Source organism: Lissotriton helveticus, chromosome 5_1 (assembly GCF_964261635.1).
Source record: "Lissotriton helveticus chromosome 5_1, aLisHel1.1, whole genome shotgun sequence".
In the NCBI taxonomy this organism is placed as follows: domain Eukaryota; kingdom Metazoa; phylum Chordata; class Amphibia; order Caudata; family Salamandridae; genus Lissotriton; species Lissotriton helveticus.
The window spans coordinates 1,192,171,839-1,192,190,155 of NC_136065.1; the positions used below are offsets into that span (position 1 = coordinate 1,192,171,839).

Below are 18,317 nucleotides of genomic sequence, written 5' to 3' on the forward strand. Positions count from 1 at the left end.
AAACAAGTTTGGTGTCCTCATTCTACTTCATTGCTTCACTGTAGGGGTGTGTTGGGGCACAGGGTTGCCTTATAGCATTTACCAGCATTTCATCCATATGCAATTGGTGCTGTCTTACTGATTTTAGAGGCCTCGGGCAAGAAATGCTTTAGGGGTCCCTGTTTGGAACAACTTCGAATTGTATTATTTATTTTCTGTTAATTCATGATGCCAAACATAATTGAATCATACCTGAAAGACTGAGATACAGAAACAGACAAAAATAAAAACAAATTATAAAGTCTCTTTACCTGGGGCTTTTTGGAAGATGGGGTCTCTGGGCAACTGCCGACTTTGCCCATGGGTCCATGGTCTATTCACTAGTGCCTTTTACATTCTAACTCATGAGACAGTGCCCTAGGGTGCTTAGAAGCATCAATATTGAACGATTATCAATTTTAAAACCCCATACATCAAAACGAATAAACATGCATGGCTGTATTTCTTGGAAATTCTTTTTTTGGGTAGCGCTTTCTTATGTGTGATAAGATCACCTAGCACTCTGTCATGGACAGCGTTAACATGCAGGGATCTACAATGGAGTTGGGTAATACCAGCGCCTATATTAAGCGTGCGATGTGTGATAAATATACACTATTACCCGAGGGATTTCCAGCACTCCATATTATCACACATGCCTTTACCAGGCATGCTATTATCGTATACAGGGCACTATCGTGCATAATATCACAGCAGGGCTCGACAGTTCACACTATCATGATAGGATCTACCCTTTCTTGCACAACAGCTTCACACAGGGATCTATCGGCGACAATGTTATCCTACACATGGCTATACCATCTGCCTTATCACCATATACTCAGGGCAATAGTGATACTGAAGGTTCTGTCAGGCACAATATTGTCTTAAAGGGCTACATCGTGTGCGATATTAGTGTAGCTTTAGGGCTTTTCCTGCACAGGGGTATACATCATGGGTCTGTGGTGCACAGTGTATTATACAGAGCAACACATACACAACCTGAACAGAAACTGGGCTCTACCATGCAGAATGTTATCCCGCAGAGCTCTACCGGGCACCACATCCAATCCATCGCCATCCAATCCACTGTCAGGCACGGTATTATCACATAGGACTCCACTTGTACTGAGGCACAGTATTATCACACAAGACTCCACCAGGCACCGTGTTACCATATAGGACTCCACCGGGCACAGTTTTATCATAAAGGAATCCACTTCGCACTGAGGCACAGTGTTATAATACAGGACTCCACCAGGGCCTGAGGCACAGTATTATCACAAAGGACTACACTAGGCACCGAAGCACAGTGTTACCATACAGTACTCCACCAGACACAGTATTATCACGCAGGACGCCACCGGGCACTGAGGCAGAGTTATCATGCAGGACCCCATTGGGCACTGAGGCACGGTATTATCACACCGGTCCCCACCAGGTACGGAGCCGCGTTGTCATCATACAGGATTTCACCAGGCACAGTAGTATCGCACAGGACTCCGCCGGGCAGTGAGGCACAGTGCTCTTCCCAGGACTCTTCCCAGGCACAATGTTATCACATAAGGCTCTGACCGTGCAAAATGGAAATACAAGGTTCGATCAGGCGAAGCAATTTCGAATCAGGGTCTGCCATGTGAAGATATTGGTAGACATGGTCCAGTCCAGTAAACAGTTTCCATGCCTGACGCCACCAAGCACAGTATTATCAAACAGCACCCAGGATTCCACCAGACACAGTGTGAGTTACTTGGCTCTGTCGTGCAAAATACAACACGGTTTCAGTCGGACACAGTAATGTGCTACGATGTATTACCACGCTAATCATGGCCTCACAGGATTCAAAATATGACCACAGCGGGTTCAGTGGGACACAGAATAGTGCCACATGGCTATATCGTGTAATATATTTGATCACAGCGGGTTCAGTCGGGTACAGTAGTAGTATGATACATGGCTTTACTATGCAAAATTTGACCTTACGTGGTTCAGTCAGGCCCCGCACTATAGTCACTACATGCCTCTACCATAAAAAACATGAGCAAAGAGAGTTCAGATCAGACCCATCAATGCAGCACCGTGTACACTGTTATTGCATGGGGCCTGTCGAGCACAGCCCAGCAGTGCAAACACATAGGATACGGGGATCTCTCGGAAACGCTTTTATCGTGTCTCTAGAAATGTGAGTTTCGATGCACCATGGAGTTACTAAATACAAATAGATAGTGCATTATTTTAGTGCGAAATATTCTTGACGCGCACACGTGTGGTAAGAGAGCTGCAGCTCACTGTATTTAACACTATTTCGATATCCAGGCGCTATTTGAAGACTGAACACGTTTTTGAAGTTGAGTGTTTTGTAAGGATAATGCAAGGGCCTTTGGCGCTTCGGGAGTCCTATTAATGACTGTTCACTGGGACACTCAAACTGTTTTAGGACTGGAAATAGAGCCGTCATGTCCATGTTGAGCTTTCAACACTGAACGTCACACACATAGTTTATCATTTAATTATTCAGATTAACAATAATACACTCTTCATTCTCAAGCGGGGATTTTCGTGCACTTTATTATCTTCGAAGCCGCGTTTGTAAGGCACTTCACCGCCGAAGACGGGTGTTAATCGGGCTCCGTGTCATCTCTAAAGGCAGGTTTAGCAGTCACTTTAATATCAATAAATACGGTTTATAGGGCACTGTCTGGTGATTAATCTGGGCTTTTTTGGCATGGCACGGCTGGAGTTTAGGGACAATATTGTGTTATTAAAGTGATCTCTGGTATGCACTTTATTACCATTAAACATGTCTTTCGGGCTCTTCATAATCTATAAAGGTCCTTCGCTCGGGTGCTTAGTGCACATACAACATGTGTTTGATGGGTTCTGCTTATCGATAAACTGGCGCGCAAATGGGCACTCTCCACCCGGCAGAAAGCTGTGTAATGGTGTCGTTTCATTTCCCGAAACTACGTGAAGCAAACTCGTTTTTTTTTACTTTTTTATCAAACAGTTGAGCATCGGGCACCACAGTATCAGCAAATATGGCAGGCCCGTATTAGAATTAAACCCGTGGTTAGTGGACAATTCGTCAGCAAACAGGTGTTAACGGAGAAGTTTTGCGATCACCTGACAGGGCTCGGACATGTCACGAAGTGTCGGCCGTTTGGCGGCCCTTTAATGTGAGTGCCCGTCACATGACTGTGCATGAATTAACATGGCATGTACAGCCATAACTCTGGCGTGAATCCGCACTCCAGGCCTTACAAACATGGAAGCGCGAGGCACTTTAGCATGACAGAGCCGGCTGCCTTCGTCGTTGTGCACGAGTGTAACAGGCACTACATTACCTTTACACTACCACGTATGCCTCATAAAATTGGTGCCTCGCATCACCATTAATACAGGTGTGCATAAGGCACCCCATCACCATTGCACACGTGTTCAACAGACACTACATCACCATTAAACGAATGAGACCGCCACTTGTGCATCATTCAACACGTATGTATCACTTCGTCACCATTAAATGTGTGAGCATCGGGCACTTCATTGCTATTAAACAAATGTGTATTACGCCGTTCATTAAGACCGCACGCGTGCACACATGATACGAGCTTGTGTGGATCCGGTCCTTCGTCATAAGCAAGTGTGTACCAGGCACTTCCCAACAGGCGCTTCAGAACAATTAAACAAGTGTGCTTGAAGCACTACACTGCAATGTAACATGTCTATCGAGCGCTTCATAGTCTTGTAACAGGCTTTTTCATTGCCAATAAATGTGTATATCATGCACTTCTTCACCATGGTGTGTACATAAGAGATTTCGTCACTAATAAACATGAGTGTGCGTGTGCATAGCAGGCACCACCTCATCACTATTAAACGCAAGTATATCAGCATTTCATCATTCTTGCGTGTGTGTACCATGCGTTTCATCTCCGCGTAGCAGGCATTTTATCATCACTGACCATGCGTATATCAGGCACACATTACCGTTACACTTATGTTTGTCAGGCACTTCTCGCTATTGAACATGTGCATCAGGTATTTCAACATGCTCGGCATGTGTGTACCATGAATTTCATCTCTGTGTCAGGCATTTTATCATCACTGACCATGCGTATATCAGGCACGACATTACAATTACACATATGATTGTCAGGCACTTCATCGCCATTGAACATGTGCCTCAGGCATGTCATCATCCTTGGCATGTGTGCACCACGCGCTTCATGTGTGTGTGTCAGGCATTTTATCATCAGTGACCAGGCACGACATTAGCGTCACATGTATGTTTATCAGGCACTTCTTCCCCAGTGACCGAGTGCATCAGTCCCTTCGGGCCCGTTACGCTCCGGTGTATTATTAAACAGGTACTCATCGCACAACTCCTTATCAGTGAACAAGTCTCGTCCGTGCGCTTTATTCTAATTAAAGGTCGCTTTCTGCCGGCCTCTCGGTGTGCACTTTATGAGCATTCAACAGCGGGATTTGTCCGGCTCTTTTACTCGATTAAGCAGGGCGCTGGTGTGCACTTCACCGTCTCCACCAAACATGGGTTTGTCATGCACATTGACGCCTGAGCAGAACTTTACCATGTGCCATTTTGCTAAATTGTGACCCGTGGCACATTTCATGTATTATTACATGGGGGAGGGGGGCAACAATGCAACAATGTAACCGGCAATTTCTTCTTACAAGAACCAACTGTAAAGGACCGGGTCTTCAACTCACCGCCAGGAAATCTATAAGTACTGTTTGAAAGTTAGTTTCACTGCAAGAACACTGTATGCCTGGAACCGCCCAGCGACTAAAGTGATGGAAGATCGTCTGAACCTCTAGGAACACATCTTATACTTAGAACGTAGGATGAAAGAAAGGACAATGGAAATGAAGAAATGATCTAACACACTCACAACAAAGTACTAATGAAACAAATGAGAACCCTCATTACATGAAATAAACCAACAAAGACACATGCACCCTCAAAACGAGAAACACAAAAAACAACAGGACACGCCCCACACATTTGCCAGAAAAGAAATATAACACATTAAAGATGCGAGCAAACACCCAAACATTTACATAAGAGACAAATACTCGAAGAAATCAACCAACAGAAGAAATAGGTATGCCACAAACAAAATCTCAAAAAGAAACCAGCCAACAAAAAACCCAGATAAAAACTTTAAAAAAAACATAAAACCGCAACACAAACTACACCACACAAAAACTAACTCAAACAAAAGGAAACAAACATACTATCTACAAAAACAAACAATAAGCCACTTTACAAAGTTACTCACATATATTAGGGAAAGAGGTGTGTAGGTACCTTGCGAGACTCGTGGGAGTTCCACAAATGCATATTTGCACTCCTACGAAAGAAACAATAAAACACGCCACACAAACTAATAAACATGCACAAAACATTGTTACAGTAAAAGAACGCACACAAACACACTCAATTTATACATTAAAGAACGACAGAAGCCAACAACCAACAAGCGTAATAACCAACAATGTGCAAACAAGTAAAAAAAATCGCATTGACTAGTTTGTGCTGATTATGGAATGTCTCAAATCAATAACAGCAGCAGTTTTAGGGAAATAGCAGGCCACTGATATTCGCAAAGCCAACGAACAAACCAGAAGAATCAAAACACACCATTTACTTGACAGCGAGTAACTCAAACAAGCAATCAAACAAATAAACAAACAAACAATCAAACAAACACATACCAGCATAAATGGCCGTCATGAGTACATTGATGGGTCGAGAAAGTCTCCAAGTTAATGCATACATCCGTATCCAAAACAAAAAAAACTACACTGCTGAAACAAAGCCAAACAACATACGGAAACAATCTGCATTATATGCAGCAACACGCACACTAAAACAAGTCACCAATCAAAAATACGCAAAAATGCGCCGGAGAACAAAGTGCAGATTGCTGGAGATCCGCAAATCAATCACGGCATCAGTCGCAGAGAACAGACCAATCAACTAAGAAGCACAGCACCCGCAAACATACAAAAACCAAATCCGCAAAACAAAAACACATCATCTACCCAACTCCAGGTAACACTCATTAACAGTCGAACAATTCAACGAACACAATAACCCTAAACAGGAACGGCCCGGAGTATTGTGTTGCAACACTGGCGGTCCGTCAGAACCATGAGCCTGACGACGCCTAAATACTGTCGCCCAAACACCGACTCTTGGCGGGGACAACCTGCGCCGCGCAATAGAAGCCGAGGAAAGACTACCGGCTCGGCAGCTCCGCTAATATCAGGACAATGAAAGGGGAATGACACTGCTGCAAAGTGCATTTCAACCGAACTAAGCAGGATGCTGAATTGAACGCCCTTCTTTCCACCTGCATTTTGAAGTACGTGCACCCCCACCCCCGGCTCAGCCCCCCAACCCCCCACCCTCGCCAATCTACAGTAAGGTTCAGACGGGCACATTATTTTTAATCTGAACTCTCCCCGGGTCAAACGGTCAGCAGGGGATTACTGATTAAAATGGTCTCCCTCGCACTGCACTTAAATAATGGAGGTTTTATGTGTGCAGCCTGGCACACAGTCTCCCCGCGGCGACGCCGGGATTCTGTTTGTACTTGTGGAAAAAAGTACTGTACTACGTTTCTCTAACCCTTACTGAAAAAAGAGAAACTGCATAACATCTGCCCCTTGTATACTATTATTAGTATTATGATTATGGATACTAATAATAATAATGATAATAACAACAATCATACTAATAAATTAATATTAATAATGATAATCATCACAATTATAATCATCACAATAATAATCATCATACTAATAATCATCATCATAGTAATAATCATCATCATAATAATAATCATCATCATAATAATCACAATCATGTGTGCTTTTTTTCGCACGCATGCCACGTCCGCAGGGCTAGAACGTGCTATAATGTCTATTGTTTCCGTCTGCCAGGTATTAAAAGCGAGTTTCAGAAGTGAAGTCACAGAAGTAAAAGTAGTTCCTCGAAGTGCATTTTTAAATTAAGATTTGTATAATGTCGACGTCAAAAGCAGTGCGTAGAACAAAGTAGCCATAACATTCTCGTGCAATTTAACATGCACCTTAAAAGACACGACAAAGTGTAAGCCAAAGGATCTAAAAAGTGTATTTTTAGCAGCACGTGTTGCACTATTTAGGTAGCAACCCCGTACAGCACCTTGTGTAATGGAATATATGTCCACCCTGTTCTTTCGGACTTTAGATACTGGAAATACATTAGCAGCCTATAAATGCCACACTGGACCCTTTCCAGCACATTCCCTGGAAATAAACTTTAAAAACTACCGTTTTTAAATAGGAATCCCTCCAACGGTCACTCTGGGCGCCCGCATCACCTCTTGTATTTGGAACGACTTAAAAGTGTGTTTAATGTGGCACATTTTTACACGCCATAGGGAAACCAGAGGGAAACCTAACGAGGTCTCCCAAAATTTAGATTATAGATTTCATCGGCACACTAAGGGTTTCAAACCCAGTTTGAATGGATAGTAGCTCCCAGATTATGTCTAGAGGAAAAAAAAATTCTATCCAAAATATGGCGAAATATGGCGAATGGTGGCAAAAGGGGAGCAGCGTGCTTGCTGAAGGAAAGGAACCTGCGAGCACAGAGACGGATAACCCAGGAGAGGAGAGCAGTGAAAGAAAGACGTGACCCACCTCTGACAAGAATCCTCCGACAGTAGTCCGGGTCGCCAGCTTTACTTTTCCCGCAGTCTTCCGAGGGGCCGGAGGCGGGGAAAGTCCCTTGCTGCTGCTGCTCCTTGGCGAACGGATGCGACAGGGACCCCTCGATCTCCTTGCAGTCCCCGCCGTCTTTAGGGGGGCCGTTCCGGGGCAGCCGGCTGCTCGCGGTCTCCGGGGCGCCCCTCACGTCCATCTTCTCTGGTTTCTGAAACATGTAATGCTGGAGGGAGGGTGGGAGGCGAGAGATCGCTCGAGCTGAGGGTGTGTGTGTGACCAGGCTAGTTTTGAGGCTCAGCCGGCCCGGAGAGCACCCCTTTGGTGAGTCGGTGTGTGTGAAGGTTTGCGCCGGGGCAGGGCTCTGCTCTCACTCCAGTGTCCAGCTCCTGTGAGCGTCCAGGTAGTTAGCAGTGTAACTCCAGCCCGGCCACTTAGCGCCCTATTATCAGCAGGCCTGGCAGTCAGGCGCAAGCGGGGCCGGCCTCCGCTCCCCTCTCAGTTGATTAGGGGTAATTTCACCGCTTCCATATTTAGGTCCCCTCATGAATACACTAAATTGTTTGCATGGCGGATCACCCCGCAAATGGACGCCTGTGTGGCGGCTGGCCCCCCACCAATCAAGCGAGGAGCACTCGGAAGTGATTGGCCCTGGCTGTGGGGAAGGGCGCACAATCAGGACGGCTAGGGCCCGGGTGTAGGGTGAGACATGACACTTTCTTCCAGTAGTGCGGGGCCCCGTCAACGCCGCTTGCACCTGACCCTGCTGCTGAAGTTTGTCTCTGAAGTCTGGAGGGTCTGGTCGCAGTCTGAACTTTAGGAAAGTGACCTCGCCCCCCAAAAACCCCGCAACACAACCTCGCAGGTGCGACTTTACCGTGCAGTCCAAGAACAGTACTGATGTATTCACGTTTCCAGCTTAACGTCTTTTTTCCGGACTTCGCCTTAAACCATTGACATCCAAGCTGCCGGGTCGGCAGAGTGAGGTCTTCCAGGGCACCGCGTTCCTTTCAGGACAGGCAGCTTGATGTCAAGTAACACAGTCTTCGAGAGAAAAAATAACCTCACTGGAAAAGCTGTTGGTTGGGGAAGGATTGGGGTGAGTGCACGGAGAAGCGAGAGGAGGGGGCAAGGGGTGGGGGGCGGAGAATAAGGTCAACGATAGAAAAAGTAGGAGAGATAATGACATAAATCAACTAACAAGAGAGGCAAACAAGGAGAACAAAAGAATGACAGAAAAGAAGAAAGAAAACAAAATATGAAAAGGAAGGAAATGAAAATAATGAAAGGAGGAATGAGACGTCAGGAAGAAAGGAAAGTGACGAAGAAAGAATAGAAAGAGAAAGAAACCACGATATGAAGTAGAGTGGAAACGTGTTTTGACAAAAGTAGCAAAAATAGAGAGAGAACTAAGGAGGAGAGAATATGAGTAAGAGAAGAGTTGAGAGGTAGGCTAGGGAGAAGGGAAAGCAATAAAAAGACAAGAAATGAGCTGAGAAGAAAGAAGCAGCAAAAAAAAGGAAGAAAGACGACAGAGAGAGAGAGAGAGAGAGAGAGAGAGGCGTTGAAACAGCAGGGCTGAGGAGACAGCCCGCGCAGGTCCTCGGCGCGCAGCCCTCTGGAGGAGAGCACTTCTTCCTCTTCTTCTTATTTCATTGTCAGCGCCACAATATCCCCGAGCAGAGCAACAGCCGTAATCCAATAAGGGCATTGATCAGGCCTCAATGCGGCCATTCAGCGCCGTGGCCTTGTGCGGAGAGCTGGCCTGAGTCCTTCTCATCACCTTGCCGGGCAGAAGCCCTCTTCAGGCGCCCTCAATTCAAGGCTGGATGGGAAATGTGCAGCGCACAGAGCGAAAGATGCCAATTATCCAATTGGACTATTAAGAGACAATAACCTGAGCGTGGCTGCTGCCTGGCAGTGGTTCCTGGGCGGGGCAAGACGCCACATGTGCCCTGGCCCCCCATTCACGAGAGTTTCAGGGGCCGAGCAAGAAAGGACGCCAGGAAACATGGATCCTAACTTCCCAGTCTGAGAAAGGCTCGCAGAGAGGGGCTTTGCTGGTGCCAGGGAGCACAGCGCTGGCTCCTTACGCCTATTTTACATAGACATGGCATTAAAAAATGTACCAGGCGCAGCACCAGCCAATTAATAGCCTTCTTAGCCAAGTCTATAACAATTTCACACAGTTCGGTTGCGCTATATGGAAACATATATATATTACAAGCAGCTGCACAGAGTGTAATGTGCTATTTATGGCCATTTCTGAGTGGCTGTGATTCACAAGAGATGGAGTCTTTAGAGGTTCAAGCTTTTCCTACCCTCCCTTAAAAATAGTGGTAAATACTTAAGGCAAGAATACATGTTAATGATAAGTTATTTAGACTGACGTTTGTAATATTTAACTTTGCTCTTTAGTAATAAATGTGTGAATCTGTGTTTATTAATAATCTTGTTAGAGATGACGTGTCATTGGGCCACATTTATTTCCATCTCCATGGTATAATCAAGTGCATATACAGTGGGTGCTAGACTCAACAGGGGGTATAACGTAGAACGTAAAATACAATCATATTTTATGTCGGTAACATAATATACATACATATTCTTGGATAGTAATGTAATAGACATACATATTCTATTCTGGTAATATCATATATTTACTTATTGTTATGTTATATTGATTTGCATAGCACAATAATCACCCGAGAGCGTATCCAGGCGCTTGGGCAGGTGTGTAGGTTTTAGGCCCCCAAGGTGTTTATATGATGAAGAGCCAGGTCTTCAGCTTTCTGTGGAACCTAAGAAGTGAGGAGGCAGCTCTGATGTGTCAAGGGAGGTTATTCCATGTCTTGGGTGCAATGTCGGAGAATGAGATACCTCCAGCTTTGCTTTTGGAGATGCAGGGAATGTGTGCGAGTCAGTCAAAGCGTAGGTGTCTGGTGGGTTGGTGAAAGTGTTACCTATTCAGGTATTCTGGTCCTGTGTTGTGTAGGGCTTTGTATGGGTGCGTGAGAAGCTTGAATTGGCTGTGCTTGTGAATGGGGAGCCCGTGAAGCTTCCTGAGGTGTGATGTGATGTGGTTACGGCATGGGAGGTCGAGAATGAGTCTTGCAACGTGGTTCTGGATGGTCTGAAGTCTGTGTTGGAGTTATTTGGAGATTCCAGCATAAATAATTTTGCCATAGTCTTGCCTGCTGGTCATGAGTGATTGCGTGATAGTGAGCATACAGCCAGATTCATGAAGCCAAAATCGGCTCACAAAGGGCCAGATTCTGCAAATCTGGCCCTTTGCGAGCGCTTTTTTTGCATTTGGGATTCATCATCCCAAATGCAAAAATCGCAAATTTTGAAATTGCTAAATTGCGAAGAATTGTATTTAAGGAATCTCAATTTGAGATTCCTTAAATGCAATTCATGAACCATTTCAAAATTGCGAATTCGCAATCTGGGGCCGCTATTTACCGCAAAGTCTGACTTTGTTGTAAATAGTGAAAACTTAGAAAAATGCACGTTAGTGCATTTTTCTAAGTTGGATGTTACACACACACATGTCCTTTGGACATGTGTGTGCGCAACACCAGCGTAAATCACCATTTCAGGGGTGCTACAGGGTGTCCTTTGGACACCCTGGCACCCTTGAAATCGCTTCCTTATTTGCGATTCGCTAATTGCTAATTGCAAATAAGGAATGACTCCCCATTCATTCCTATGGGTCTTTGGCCCATAGGAATGAATGGGGAGTCATTCCTTATTTGCGATTCGCAATTAGCGAATCGCAAATAAGGAAGCAGTAGAAATCGCAAATAATTTTGCGATTTCTACATGCATCCCGTTTTGAGAGTCTTTAATAGCGATTCCTTAATAATCACTATTAAGGACTCGCAAAAGAGGAGCATGATGAATCTGGGGGATAGTGTTCTGAGGTAACCATTTAAAGATTTTTTGCAGCCTGCATGTGGTGTGGAAGCAGGAGGTGCACACTGTGTTGACTTGAACCGGCATGTTGAGGTTGTTGTCTAGGATGATTCCGAATTTCTTTGTGCTCTGTGGGTGTTGGTCCTAGCTCCATAGGCCACCAGGTGGAATCCCGTGGGTAAATATTGCTGCCGAAGACCAGTACTTCCGTCTTGTCGGATTTGAACTGCAGGCAGTTAATTTGCATCCAGCCTGTTACCATGGTCATGCAACTGGTGAAGTTGGTTCTGGGGTGGTTGTTTTTGTTTGTCAGGGAGAGGATGAGTTGGGTGTCATCAGCGAAGGAGATGGCGGGAGTGTCTTGTGATCGGATGACATTTGCGGGCAGTGTCATGTATATGTTGAAAAGGGTGGGGCTGAAGGACCAGTTTCATGGTCTGTGATGTGAAGAGTGGCAGCCTGATTCTTTAAGTTCATCCTGTGAGGAAGGAAGAGATCTATTTGAGAGCGAAACTTTGTATGGCAATCTCGTGGAGGCTTTTGATGAGAGTGTTATGGGAGATATTGATGAGGCCACAGAGAAGTTAAACAGGATGAGGGCCACTGTTTCTCCTTATTCCAGGATGATTCATTCATATATCATTGGTGGCCACAATTAGTGTTGGTTTGGTGCTGTGGTCCTCTTTGAATCCTGATTCAGTGTATCTAGAAGATGATGAAGTTCGAGGTGGGTTTTTGAGTTGCTTACTGATGACCTTCTCGATCACCTTGGCTGTATAGTGAAGCATGGAGATGGATTTAAAGTTGCTCAGTTGATTTAAGTGGGCTGTGAGCTTCTTTAAGAGAGTGTTTATTTCTGGCAGTTTCCATTCATCCAGGAAAGGGGCGGACATGATGGAGGTGCTGATTTGGATCAGGGTGGTGCTTATTGGTGATGTTCCCAGGTTGTAGATGTGGTGGGGGCATGAGTCCGTTGGGGCCCCTGAGTGGATGGCCTGCATGATTGCTTCTGTGTTGTTTCTGGTGAGAGTTTTCGATTCAGACGGGTGGCAGTCTTGGTTGGTGGTGGGTAGGTTAGAAACTTCTCTGGATTTGGGTTGGTGTGCAAAGTTGCCATAAGTATTTGCGGTATTGTTGTGGAAGAAGTTAGATAAGTTGTCACAGAGTTGTTGAGAGGCAGCGATGTAGGTGACAGTGGCTGAGGGCGAGGTGAAATCCTCAACAATCAAAAAAATCTCCTTGCAGCTTTTGGAGCTTCCTTCGATGCATTCCACAAGTGCTTTTTTCTTGCTGGTAATATAATTGGTCTTTCCCAGCGTATCTTTCACTCAGCACTGCCACCTGGTTTGCCTCTTAATTTTCCTAATTTACCCTCAATGTCACTGTGCTTTTTTGAACCACCTATTACAGTCTTTCTGTTGGAAATTCTACCAAAGTGATAAATGCACAAAATAGTCAACATCTTACCATTGAAAGATGGACAGGAAGGTTAAAGGCACTCTTCACTCTGAACATCGAAAGAGAGCTCTCTGGAAAGAAGCCCCAGAACACATAAGAGTTAGCTCTTTCCTTACGTGACACCTCTCCATGTTGAGAAGGGATGCACGGGGTACTGCAAACCAACTAATCACCACCCAAATCATTCACACCTCTGTCTTTGCTCTCACAGATACTCAGCTCCCAAACAACACATACACAAGTGCGCAGTGTTCTGACAGCTGATTAAGCCCGTCATCATCTTCTCTGACTTTTTCTTTTCTGCAAGGTGTCAGTATGTTGAGAGCACTGGAGGGGCTCTCTGTGTCTCACTTGGTCAGTCGCCGCATGATAGGCTCCGTTTGGCATGGCTGTAGCAACACAATACTCACTGGCCTATGCAGACCATTCATTACTTCGAAGGAGAATGAAGGTTAGTGGCTGATCAGCTATTTAGGGGCACAGTCCCTTGGTACCCTACTCCTGGCAGAGGCGTCCACTGACCCTCTTATTTAAAATACCTTTGTGAGGCCCCCCATATCTGAGACTTTGAATTCCCCCTTACTATGGGTTGTTTCGTGTATTGTTAGTGTACCTGTGTTCCACATCAGTCTGGTACCACTTGCTTTGTCCATCGATATGCTGTATGCCTCCTGGATTATAAATACTATAGACATAGACCCAGTGCCTGGGGTCGAGCTCTTCGGTCTGGCCATTAATCGCCACCTAGGAGATATCTTCACGGTGATTATTTGCTACCGGCCCCCAGGAGCTTTCTCCATTCCGCAACAACAAGCACTTCTCACTACTTTCACAAATATGGCAACTTCCCATAATAAATTAGTTATTTTGGGAGATTTTAATCTTTGGCCAAATGGCAAACTCGATACAGCACTAGACAACCTCCTGCTTTCCTGTGATAGTGTGGGGCTTCACCAACTGATTAGGCAACCCACCCACTCTGCAGGCAATCGACTCGACCTTATTTTCTCGAGCCCAGACCTTACACAAGTTGGCGACATTCTGCCTATGAGCTGGACGGACCATTCAGTCATCAAACTTTATATCACCAGTACCACCACAAACAAGCCCAAAAATAGTCATCCAGCAGAATTTACGTACCGGAACTGGAAAGCTCTAGAAAAGCTCAGCTCTGTCACCACAGTCTTCGACACGGAAGATAGTTTTTCTCCCACTAGCTCGGTGGAAAACAACTACAGAACCTTCAGTAGCAGGATAACATCCATCACGGATTCCATTGTCCCTCTAAAACACGGTAATCCTAAAGGGAGAGTGTCTGCTCCCTGGTTTACCGACTCCCTGAAAACCCTCAAGTCAGCTTGCAAGCAGGCTGAGAGGAAGTGGAGACATGGCTACTCTGACATCAATAAAACCCTCTGGAAAAATAAGCTTCTTGAATACAAAGCGGCTATTAGAGAGAGCAAATCGGCCTACTATTGCTCCACAATAGTTAATGCAGCTAATAGCCCTAAAAGCATATTCCAGATTCTAGAGAATCTCATACACCCTGACTGTGCTAAGAAAACTATCCCCCCATCTCAGACCCTCTGTGACAATCTCGCACAGTTCTTTTTGGATAAAATCATGACCATCATCAATAACCTGGCAATCTCATCATCCCTATACACGCCTACCTCCCCGGCAGCCTGTCCCACCAATCTGTATCCCAGTTCAGTCTGTCCGCCCAGGGAAAGTCTTCTGGCTTTCCCCCAGATTCCCGAAGCAGAATTTGAAAGATTGGCACTGGGCATCACCTCCGGGTCCCCTCTTGACCCATTGCCCCCAAAAATCTGGAAAGCATGCGGGCACGAGCTATTCCATACCCTTCGGAGGATTTGCAATCAATCTCTCCGCAGTGGATTGGTTCCCAACCCCTGGAAGCAAGCTCTAATCACCCCGCTTCTGAAAAAAACATCCCTGAATCCAGAATGCCTTTCCAATTTCTGTCCCATATCACTTCTGCCCTTTCCGGCGAAAGTGGTGGAGCGATGGGTCAGCACCTGCCTGTCAACCCACCTCGAGCAGAATCACGTTCTGCACGACTTCCAATTCGGATTTCGTCCAGTCCATGGCACCGAAACAGCAGTACTTACGGCCATGGAAGAACTTCGAGTGCGGGCAGACAGGGGCCAAGCGGTGGCCTTGATCCTATTGGACCTGTCTGCCGCATTCGATACTGTCAACCACGTGATCCTGCTTGAGAGGTTGAGAGAGGCTGGGGTTGATGGCACAGCCCTGCTCTGGTTCCACTCCTTTCTCGGAGATAGGAAACAGGCTGTATCCCTCCCCCCTTTTCAATCTGCCTTCTCCCCAGTCCCCCCACGGTGTACCCCAGGGTTCTTCTATCAGTCCGATTCTCTTTAATGTTTACTTATTACCACTGGTCACTCTCATCAAATCCCACAATATGACTACAGTAAACTATGCGGACGATACCCAGCTCATTTTTTCCTGGGAGGGGGAAGACTCTATTACCTTAGAAGCCTTCCACGACTGCCTGAGAGATACTGCTGGCTGGTTACACCACAACTCCCTCCAATTCAACTCCTCTAAAACCGAGGTCCTGTTCTGTCCGGCGAGCCGCATACCGCGCCTTCTGCCTGCTGAGTTCTGGCCCCCGGAAAATCCAGGTAATCCGCTACCTGTGACCAGTGTCCGCAACCTGGGCGTCATGCTGAATAACAAACTGAGCATGGAAACACAGGTATCAAGAACAGTCACCACCTGCTCGGCCCTTATGCGCTCATTGCGTAAAATCCTGCCACTACTACCACCTCCCGCCAGAGCACAGATAGTCAGGTGCACTATTCTTAGTCGCCTTGACTATTGCAATGCCCTCCTGCTCGACTCCCCCATGGTACTGCTGGACAGACTCCAACGTGTCCAGTCAGCAGCAGCCAAATTGGCCCTCGGATGGACCAGGAGATCCTCGACCACTGCTGCCTTAGCCGAGCTACACTGGCTTCCCTTGAAGCAACGAATTGCCTTCAAGTCTCTCTGCCTGGTCTTCAAGGCATTACACGGATTGAGACCTAGACCTCTACAACTAATGTTTACCTGGTACACACCAACCAGAGCTTTGCGATCCGCGACCGCCCGCCTTGTAATAGTACCCAGATTTAAGAGAGCCAGGATCGGGGGAAGATCGTTCAGAGTGGCGGTGCAAAGCTCTGGAACAGTCTGCCTGCCGACATTCGTCAAACTTCACAGCTTCTGCCTTTTCGGAAACTAATAAAGACTTGGCTTTTCCCCTAGATCCCCCCTTCACCACCACTCCCCTAATCAACTCCCACCGCTTCTAATTCAGGAGTAAGCTTCCTAGCGCCAGGATACCTGCCAGGTGACAGCTGCGCTTTACAAGTGTTTTAAATAATAAATAAATAAATAAGTATTCGTAGATCCCCATGAAGGCATATAGTCCAGGGTGCAATGTCCTAGGGGAATACACCTGCTGGCCCCTTAAGGAGAGTATGGACCTGCTGAGGTGGGTCTTCTATCCAGATGTCATCAGACGTCCACTACTGTCAATCCTTACCTCAGGGTCCTTTCGTCATCAGCGACTTGGTGCAAAACATGGGCAACCCTGATAGAGCTCACTACTAAAGATACCTTAGACTTGCATTTCCTCCAGTTACATGTGTGACTGGCTTCACCTGTGAGCAGTGCTTTAAAAATACCAGTATTTGTTAAGTGCATAGCTACCTTCCGCTGGGGGCCCTCGGGAAGATTATGCAAGCTATTGCCCAGAGTCACATGGTGCTGGGCTGACCTGCCGCCAGTGCCGGAGATCGAACGGTGGGCCCCAGATTCCAGCGTCAGTCACCCTGGCCACTGCGCCACACCTCTTCCACAAAGGGCAGGTTTTGTCTGGTACTGAGTAACAGCTTTTATTTTAAAAAGGGAGAGTACCTGCACTTCTCTGCACTGCTGCAATACATTTAATAGGAGAGTACCACCTCTTCTCAAGAGCAAACAGATACTATAAATAGTGAGTACCTACACTTTTATATTTCCATTTAACGTGCTGCTTGTGACAACGGTATTCAGATGCACCTTCACTTTACAGATCATCTCCCTCTCCCTCTCCTAAAAAACTGTTGGGGTGGAAGTGTCTCCTGAAAGGCTCGTAGTGAGCATGCTTTCCAACGCAATGTGAGACTTCTGGTAAGTTCACTAAATGTCTTTGTAGTTTAAAAAAATGTTTTTGCCTTAGTGACCATGACAAAAACTCTTGTTTACTAAGGAACTTACCGTTTTAATGGACAAAGATCAAAGAACAGAGCTCTGAGGTCAAGAGGGGAATCCAAAGGCATCCATCACAGGAAGTGTGACAGCTGTTTCCTCATTGGGATGAGAGAGGCTAGAGTTGGTGACAACATTAGATTGTAGTGGAAGGGATAGGCTTTTTGAACTCTCGCCTTTAGGGAAGTGGTGCATAAAGGTGATGAGCAGGTTTTTTCGCAAAAAGAAATCTGCTCAGGTGAATACCCATATAACACGTACTAACAGTACGCGGTGTAAACTAATATTTAAATCACAGGAAAATAGGTGGGAAACTGCTTTGCGCATGTGTGCACTAACGTGAAATAATGCATTAAAGAACTAAGTTGTATTTACATTGCGTTTTAAAAGAAACTAAAAAATAATGCATTACTAGGCCGCTTTTTGCATTTTGCATGTAGCATTTTGCTTTGAATAATGAATAATGCCACTTTTGCCTAAAGCTTGCCAGGAAAACTCTAACATGGGATAGTGCAAAGGTGGGTGCTAAACAGTGAAAAGTGCATTTCTGTGTAATTAATGAATGTCTACGTTCTATTTACCACAGTGAGCTGAATGGGCCTCCATTATTCTTAAGGTGGCCTGATAGATGAGGGGCTGGAGAGTGAAAGGGATGACCTGACAAACAGACAGAGGCGCTGAGTGCAGCAGAGAAAGAATAAAAGTTCAAGGATGTTCAGATCGAAGCGCATTGTCAAAAGATGAGACTGGCCATGGGACTAAACGACTCTTTCCGCGGACAAAGGTTAGAACTCTATGGGAAATATTGAAAGGTTTCAAGTAACTGAAATGAATAAATGAGTTAGAAATTACGTTATGTGAGCAACAAATATAAAATATGTTATACAAAATGTGATTGGGAGCCT

General features: G+C 45.7%; 1 protein-coding gene across 1 annotated transcript in view; it reads right to left on the bottom strand.

Annotated features, from left to right (window-relative positions):
- The window catches only part of VAX1 (ventral anterior homeobox 1), a 127,590-nt gene extending 118,802 nt beyond the window's left edge, over positions 1 to 8,788 (bottom strand). Inside the window, exon 1 of the mRNA XM_078641190.1 lies at positions 7,735 to 8,788. Within this exon, the coding sequence (XP_078497316.1) occupies positions 7,735 to 7,975 (241 nt within the window). The 5' untranslated portion in view covers positions 7,976 to 8,788. The remainder of the gene's footprint in view (positions 1 to 7,734) is intronic.
- Positions 8,789 to 18,317: the final 9,529 nt, after the last annotated feature.